The sequence below is a fragment of the Apteryx mantelli genome, chromosome 38 (genome assembly GCF_036417845.1).
Source record: "Apteryx mantelli isolate bAptMan1 chromosome 38, bAptMan1.hap1, whole genome shotgun sequence".
Lineage (NCBI taxonomy): Eukaryota > Metazoa > Chordata > Aves > Apterygiformes > Apterygidae > Apteryx > Apteryx mantelli.
This window is the reverse complement of record NC_090015.1, coordinates 261,819-270,705: the sequence shown is the minus strand read 5'-3', so window position 1 is coordinate 270,705 and position 8,887 is coordinate 261,819. Positions and strand designations below refer to the sequence as shown.

General features: G+C 69.3%; 1 protein-coding gene across 1 annotated transcript; it reads left to right on the top strand.

Annotated features, from left to right (window-relative positions):
- Nucleotides 1–1,089: 1,089 nt before the first annotated feature.
- Nucleotides 1,090–7,796, top strand: LOC136995146 (serine protease 33-like). The gene is given in 7 exon segments (XM_067314948.1): nt 1,090–1,232; nt 1,764–1,796; nt 3,649–3,817; nt 3,940–4,072; nt 4,074–4,212; nt 6,073–6,242; nt 7,442–7,796. Coding segments are annotated over 7 exon segments (1,023 nt in total). The 5' UTR covers nt 1,090–1,120; the 3' UTR covers nt 7,709–7,796.
- Nucleotides 7,797–8,887: the final 1,091 nt, after the last annotated feature.

The following is an 8,887-nucleotide window of genomic DNA, read 5'->3' as shown; positions in this document are numbered from 1 at the left end:
GCCCAGGCGTCCGGGGATCCCCGTTTTCCCACCCTCCAAGGGGCCCAGGCGTCCGGGTGCACCTGCTGCTGGGGGGGGGGGGGATGGGCAAGAGGGATTGGAGGCAACTGGGGTTACTGGGGGAGGAGGAGGAGGGTTGCCCGGACACCTGGGCCCCTCCCGGACGCCTGGGCCCCTTCCATCACCTCCGGGGTGGCCGAAGCACATGGGACAATGCGGCCCGGACGCCTGGGCCCCTCCTGGACGCCTGGGCCCCCAGCCCGGACGCCTGGGCCCCTTCCATCACCTCTGGGGTGGCGTGGCCCGGACGCCTGGGCCCCCCCGGACGCCTGGGCCCCCCCGGACACCTGGGCTCCCCCCGGACGCCTGGGCCCCCTGAACACCTGGGCTCCCCCCGGACGCCTGGGCCCCCCCGGACGCCTGGGCCCCCTCCCTCGGCTCGTGGGGTGGTGCGGCCCGGACGCCTGGGCCCAGCGTGGGTGCGGGGAACCCATCAGACACCTGGGCCCCCGGACACCTGGGCTCCCCCTGGACGCCTGGGCTCCCCCCGGACGCCTGGGCCCCCCTGGATGCCTGGGCCCCCCCGGACGCCTGGGCCCCCTCCCTCGGCTCGCGGGGCGGCGCGGCCCGGACGCCTGGGCCCGGCGTGGGCGCGGGGAACCCGTCGGACGCCTGGGCCCCCCGGACGCCTGGGCTCCCCCCGGACGCCTGGGCCCCCTCCCTGGGCTCGCGGGGCGGCGCGGCCCGGATGCCTGGGCCCAGCGTGGGTGCGGGGAACCCATCGGACACCTGGGCCCCCCGGACGCCTGGGCCCCCCCCGGACGCCTGGGCCCCCTCCCTGGGCTCGCGGGGCGGCGCGGCCCGGACGCCTGGGCCCGGCGTGGGTGCGGGGAACCCGTCGGATGCCTGGGCCCCCCGGACGCCTGGGCCCCCCCCGGACGCCTGGGCCCCCTCCCTGGGCTCGCGGGGCGGCGCGGCCCGGACGCCTGGGCCCGGCGTGGGCGCGGGGAACCCGTCGGACGGCTTCGCGCTCCGCCCCGCGGCCCCATTTAAGCGGCGCCCGCCGGGGCGGCCGCTCCCCACCTTGGCTGCCGCCGGGCCGGGGGGGCTCGGCGCCGTCATGGCCGCCCCCGGCCTCTTCCTCGCCTTCCTCCTCCTCCTCCTCGGCGGCGGCCCCGGGCTCGGCCGCGGCTGCGAAGACGACGGCGGCGACGGCGACGACGTGTTGCCGGGTAGGCCCGGACGCCTGGGCCCCCTGCGGGGGGGGGGGGGGGGGGGGGATGGGGTCACACCCGGACGCCTGGGCCCCTTTAGGATGGAGGCAGCCCCGGACGCCTGGGCCCTCTTGGGAGGGGGGGGGTCACACCCGGACGCCTGGGCCCCTTAGAGGGAAGCAGCCCCGGACGCCTGGGCCCCTGGGGGGGGGGTGTCACACCCGGATGCCTGGGCCCCCTTAGATGGAGGCAGCCCCGGACGCCTGGGCCCTCTTGGGGGGGGGGTCACACCCGGACGCCTGGGCCCCCCTAGGATGGAGGCAGCCCCGGACGCCTGGGCCCCCTGCCAGCTCCGCGGGGCGGGCGGGGCGGGGGCAGCTCAGGACGCCTGGGCCCCTGACTCAGCGGGGCCACGTGACCCGGCCACCACCGGGGACGACGGCGGCGGTGGCAGCGGGGGTCACGCCCGGACGCCTGGGCCCCTGGGGGGGGTTGGGGGGGGGGAACCCGGACGCCTGGGCCCTCACCCGTGTCCCGTGTCGCCTGCAGTCGTCCAGCCGGAGCTGACGCGGTCGGAGCTGGGTGAGACCCGTGTGACCCCCCCCCCCGTGTCCCCCATGTCCCCCCCATGTCCCCCCATGTCCCTCCATGTCCCCCCATGTCCCCCCATGTCCCTCCATGTCCCTCCATGTCCCCCCATGTCCCTCCATGTCCCCCATGTCCCTCCATGTCCCTCCATGTTCCTCCATGTCCCCCATGTCCCTCCATGTCCCCCCATGTCCCTCCATGTCCCTCCATGTTCCTCCATGTTCCTCCATGTCCCCCATGTCCCTCCATGTCCCCCCATGTCCCTCCATGTCCCTCCATGTCCCCCCATGTCCCTTCATGTCCCCCCATGTCCTCCATGTCCCCCCATGTCCTCCATGTCCCTCCATGTCCCCCCATGTCCCCCCATGTCCCTCCATGTCCCTCCATGTCCCCCATGTCCCCCCATGTCCCTCCATGTCCCTCCATGTCCCCCCATGTCCCTCCATGTCCCTCCATGTCCCTCCATGTCCCCCATGTCCCTCCATGTCCCCCCATGTCCCTCCATGTCCCTCCATGTCCCCCATGTCCTCCATGTCCCCCCATGTCCCTCCATGTCCCCCCATGTCCCTCCATGTCCCTCCATGTCCCCCATGTCCCTCCATGTCCCTCCATGTCCTCCATGTCCCCCCATGTCCCTCCATGTCCCTCCATGTCCCCCATGTCCCATGTCCCTCCATGTCCCTCCATGTCCCCCATGTCCCTCCATGTCCCCCCATGTCCCTCCATGTCCCCCCATGTCCCCCCATGTCCTCCATGTCCCTCCATGTCCCCCCATGTCCCCCATGTCCCTCCATGTCCCTCCATGTCCCTCCATGTTCCCCCATGTCCCTCCATGTCCCTCCATGTCCCCCCATGTCCCCCATGTCCCTCCATGTCCTCCATGTCCCTCCATGTCCCCCCATGTCCCTCCATGTCCCCCCATGTCCCCCCATGTCCCTCCATGTCCTTCCATGTTCCTCCATGTCCCTCCATGTCCTTCCATGTTCCTCCATGTCCCTCCATGTCCCCCCATGTCCCTCCATGTCCCTCCATGTCCCTCCATGTCCCTCCATGTTCCCCCATGTCCCTCCATGTCCCTCCATGTCCCCCATGTCCCTCCATGTCCCCCCATGTCCCTCCATGTCCCCCCATGTCCCCCATGTCCCCCCATGTCCCCCATGTCCTCCATGTCCCTCCATGTCCCCCATGTCCTCCATGTCCCTCCATGTCCCTCCATGTCCCTCCATGTCCCCCCATGTCCCCCCATGTCCCCCCATGTCCCTCCATGTCCCCCATGTCCCTCCATGTCCCCCCATGTCCCTCCATGTCCCCCCATGTCCCCCCATGTCCCCCATGTCCCTCCATGTCCCCCCATGTCCCCCATGTCCCTCCATGTCCCTCCATGTCCCCCATGTCCTCCATGTCCTCCATGTCCCTCCATGTCCCCCCATGTCCCTCCATGTCCCCCCATGTCCCCCATGTCCCCCCATGTCCCCCATGTCCCCCATGTCCTCCATGTCCCTCCATGTCCCCCCCATGTCCCCCCATGTCCCCCATGTCCCTCCATGTCCCCCATGTCCCCCATGTCCTCCATGTCCCTCCATGTCCCCCCATGTCCCCCCATGTCCCTCCATGTCCCCCATGTCCCTCCATGTCCTCCATGTCCCCCATGTCCCTCCATGTCCCTCCATGTCCTCCATGTCCCTCCATGTCCCCCCATGTCCCTCCATGTCCCTCCATGTCCTCGTTCCTCACGTCCATGTTCTCCATCTCCCCCCACGTCCCCCCACGTCCCCCATCCTGCTCCCCACACGTGTCCCCCCCCCACACACTAATGTCCCCGTGTCCCCCCCCCCCGCCCCCGCAGGCTGCGGCCGCCCCCAGGCGCCGGGGCTGTCGCGCAACGTGGGCGGCGAGGACGCGGGACCCGGCGAGTGGCCCTGGCAGGGCAGCCTGCTGCGCCGGGGCACCCACGTGTGCGGCGCCTCGCTCATCGCCCCGCGCTGGGTGCTCACCGCCGCCCACTGCTTCCAGGAGTGAGTAGACCCCACCCCACGTGGGCCCGCGCCGCCCCGGCCCCCCCTTCCGCCTCCGTCCCCACGAGGAACCCACCTCCGATGTTCTCCACCACCTTCTCCTCCTCCTCCGCGTCGCGTAGGAGCCAGGAGCCCGGCGACTACGCGGTGCTGCTGGGGGTGCGGGAGCTGGCGGGGCCGCCGGGCCCCGGGGTGGCCGTGCCCTTGGGACGCGTCCTGCCTCACCCCGCCTACGCCGGCGAGGCCACCAGCGGCGGACATCGCCCTGGCCCAGCTGGCGCGGCCCGTCGCCTTCTCCGCCGCCGTGTTGCCCGTCTGCCTGCCCGGCCCGGCCCTTCGCTTCGCTCCCGGCACCCGTTGCGTGGCCACCGGTTGGGGGGACATCAAGGAAGGAGGTGGGTGACACCCCCCCTCCAACCAACCTGTTGCCCCGCGCTGGGTTGGGGGGGGAGGTGGGACACCTGGTGGGGACCCAATGGTGGCCAAGGGGGTTCAATGGGGGCCAAGGGGACCCAACGGTGGCCAAAGGGGCTCAACGGGGGCCAAGGGGACCCAACGGTGGCCAAGGGGTCTCAATGGGGGCCAAGGGGACCCAACGGTAGCCAAGGGGTCTCAGTGGTGGCCAAGGGGACCCAACGGTGGCCAAGGGGGTTCAATGGGGGCCAAGGGGACCCAACGATGGCCAAGGGGGTTCAATGGGGGCCAAGGGGACCCAACGATGGCCAAGGGGGTTCAATGGGGGCCAAGGGGACCCAACGGTGGCCAAGGGGTCTCAGTGGTGGCCAAGGGGACCCAACGGTGGCCAAGGGGGTTCAATGGGGGCCAAGGGGACCCAACGGTGGCCAAGGGGTCTCAATGGGGGCCAAGGGGACCCAACGGTGGCCAAGGGGGCTCAGTGGTGGCCAAGGGGACCCAACGGTGGCCAAGGGGGTTCAATGGGGGCCAAGGGGACCCAACGATGGCCAAGGGGGTTCAATGGGGGCCAAGGGGACCCAACGGTGGCCAAGGGGGTTCAATGGGGGCCAAGGGAACCCAATGGTGGCCAAGGGGGTTCAATGGGGGGCCAAGGGGACCCAACGGTGGCCAAAGGGGTCTCAATGGGGGCCAAGGGGACCCAACGGTGGCCAAGGGGGCTCAATGGGGGCCAAGGGGACCCAACGGTGGCCAAGGGGTCTCAATGGGGGCCAAGGGGACCCAATGGCGACCAAGGGGACCCAACAGTGGCCAAGGGGACCCAATTATGGCCAAGGGGACCCAGTGGTGACCAAGGGGACCCAATGATGGCCAAGGGGACCTAGTGATGGCCAAGGGGACCCAATGGTGGCTGTGATGACCCAATGGGGAGTCATGGGAACCCAATGGTGACCAAGGGGACCCAACGGCAGCTGTGGTGACCCAATGGCAGCAGTGGTGACCCCACAGTGGCCAAGGGGACCCAATGACGGCCAAGGGGACCCAATGGGTGGCCAAAGGGACCCAATGGGTGTCCAAAGGACCTAATGATGGCCAAGGGGACCCAACGATGGCCAAGGGGACCCAACGGGTGGCTAAAGGGACCTAATGATGTCCAAGACGACCTAATGATGGCCAAGGGGACCCAATGGGTGGCCAAGGGGACCCAGCAGTGGCCAAGGGGACCCAACGGTGGCCAAGGGGACCCAATGATGTCCAAGGGGACCCAATGGGTGGCCAAGGGGACCCAATGATGACCAAGGGGACCTAGTGATGGCCAAGGGGACCCAACGGTGGCCTTGGTCACCCAACGGGGAGTCATGGGAACCCAATGGTGACCAAGGGGACCCAATGGCAGCAGTGGTGACCCTACAGTGGCCAAGGGGACCCAATGACGGCCAAGGGGACCCAATGGGTGGCCAAAGGGACCCAAGGGGTGTCCAAAGGACCTAATGATGGCCAAGGGGACCCAACGATGGCCAAGGGGACCCAACAGGTGGCTAAAGGGTCCTAATGATGTCCAAGGGGACCTAATGATGGCCAAAGGGACCCAATGATGGCCAAGGGGACCCAATGATGTCCAAGGGGACCCAATGATGGCCAAGAGGACCCAATGGGTGGCCAAGGGGACCTAATGATGGCCAAGGGGACCCAACGGTGGCCAAGAGGACCCAACGATGGCCAAGGGGACCCAACGGGCGGCCCTGGTGCCCCAACGGTGGCCGAGGGGAGGGGGCGGCGGGGGCGGCCGTGGGCTGGGCGGGGACACCGGGTGCCACCTGTCCCCCCCCCCGTCCCCGCAGAGGACCTGCCGTCGCCGCGGCGCCTGCAGAAGCTGGAGGTGCCCATCATGGCGCAGGCCACCTGCCGGCGCCTCTACGGCACCGACATGGGCCGGGAGCTGCCGCCGCGGCGCATCCAGGACGACATGATGTGCGCCGGGTACCCCGAGGGCCTCAAGGACACCTGCAAGGTGGGGACGGGGGCGCGGCGGGGACCCGCGGGGACACGGGGGGGACACGGGGGGGCACACGGGGATGGGGGGTGCGTGGGGGATATGGGGGGACACACGGAGATGGGGGGATATAGAGGGACCTATGGGGAGATGGGGGGGCGTGGAGGGACATGGGGGGACATGGAGGGACACGGGGGGACATGGGGGGACATGGGGGGACATGGAGGGACATGGAGGGACATGGGGGGACATGGGGGGACATGGGGGGACATGGAGGGACATGGAGGGACATGGAGGGACATGGGGGACATGGGGGGACATGGAGGGACATGGGGGACATGGAGGGACATGGAGGAACATGGAGGGACATGGGGGGACATGGAGGGACATGGAGGAACATGGGGGACATGGAGGGACATGGAGGGACATGGGGGGACATGGAGGGACATGGGGGACATGGAGGGACATGGAGGGACATGGGGGACATGGAGGGACATGGAGGAACATGGAGGGACATGGGGGGACATGGAGGGACATGGAGGAACATGGGGGACATGGAGGGACATGGAGGAACATGGAGGGACATGGGGGGACATGGAGGGACATGGAGGAACATGGGGGACATGGAGGGACATGGAGGGACATGGGGGGACATGGAGGGACATGGGGGACATGGAGGGACATGGAGGGACATGGGGGACATGGAGGGACATGGAGGGACATGGAGGGACATGAGGGACATGGGGGGACATGGAGGAACATGGAGGGACATGGGGGACATGGAGGGACATGGAGGGACATGGGGGGACATGGAGGGACATGGAGGGACATGGAGGGACATGGAGGGACATGGGGGGACATGGAGGGACATGGAGGGACATGGGGAGACATGAAGGACATGGGGGGACATGGAGGGACATGGAGGGACATGGGGGGACATGGAGGGACATGGAGGGACATGGAGGGACATGGGGGGACATGGAGGGACATGGAGGGACATGGAGGGACATGGGGGACATGGAGGGACATGGGGGGACATGGAGGAACATGGAGGGACATGGAGGGACCCTATATCACCCCAACCTTCACCCTACACCCTCAACCCAGACCTACAGCCCCAACCCGGACCCCGTAGCCCCCAGCCCCGCCCCCCAGGCCCCGCCCCCACCCCAGGCCCCGCCCCCTGATCCCGGGGCCGCCCCGCCTCCCGCCGGCAGGGCGACTCGGGGGGGCCGCTGGTGTGTCGCGCCGGCGGCCGCTGGGTGCTGGCCGGCATCGTCAGCTGGGGCGAGGGCTGCGCCGTGCCCAAGCGCCCCGGCGTCTACACCCGCGTCAGCGCCTACGCGCCCTGGATCGCCCGCCGCGTGCCCGGGCTGCCCTTCGTCACCGCCGCCGCCGCCGCCGCCTGTACCTGCGCCGCCTGTGCCGCCCCCGTCGCCTGTGCCGCCGCCCTCCTGCTCCTCCTCGCCCTCCTCGGGCCTTGAGGGCGCTAAGGGCACCGCTGCGACCGCCGCCGGGGGTGCTGCCGGCGGTGCCGCCGATGGTACTGCCGGTGGTACCGCCGGTGGTGCCGCCGGTGGTACCGCTGTCGGCCTGCTGGTCTTCCTCACCCTTGATGGGCCTTGATGGCACCAATGGCACCACTACAACCGCCGCCGGGGGTGTTGCCGATGGTACCGCCAGTGGTACCGCTGGTGGTACTGCCGGTGGTACTGCTGTCGGCCTGCTGCTCCTTCTCGGCCTTGACGGGCCTTGAGGGTGCCAATGGCACCGCTACAACCACTGCCAATGGTACCGCCGGTGGTGCTGCTGATGGTGCCGCCGATGGTACTGCCGGTGGTACCGCCGGTGGTGCCGCCGGTGGTACCGCTGTCGGCCTGCTGGTCTTCCTCACCCTTGATGGGCCTTGAGGGTGCTAACGGCACCGCTACGACCGCTGCCGGTGGTGCCGCCGGTGGTAGTACCGCTGGTGGTGCTGCTGGTACTGCCGATGGTACCGCTGTCGGCCTGTTGCTCCTTCTCGGCCTTTACGGGCCTTGACGGCGCCAGTGGCACCGCTACAACCGCCACCGGTGGTACCGCCAGTGGTACCGCCGATGGTACGTACCACTGTTGGCCTGCTGCTCCTCCTTGGTCTCGCCGGGCCTTGACAGTGCCGCCAATGGCACCGCTACAACCGCCACCAGTGGTACTGCTGCCGATGGTACCGCCGATGGTACCGCCGATGGTACCACTGTCGGCCTGCTGCTCCTCCTCGGCCACGGCAGGCCTTGACGGCGCCACTGTCAGCACCGCTACAACTGCCACTGGTGTCACTGCTGCCGATGGTACCACCGATGGTACCGCTGATGGTACCGCTGATGGTACCGCCGATGGTAGCAGCGTCAGCCTGCTGCTCCTCCTCACTCTCACCGTGTCCCGACGGCGCTGCCGATGGTACCGCTACAACCGCCGCCGCCGGTACCACCGCCGGCCTCCCGCTCCTCCTCGCCGCGTCCCGACAAGCTTAAAACCCCGCCGGGACCCCCGAATCCACAGGCGGCCGGGAAAACCCCCCGCGGGGGGACGTATAGGGGACGTATAGGGGCCCTACGGAGCTTATAGGGGGCCCTAAAACGCACATAGGGGCCATAAAGCGCCTATGGGGAGCCCCCAAATTCTCG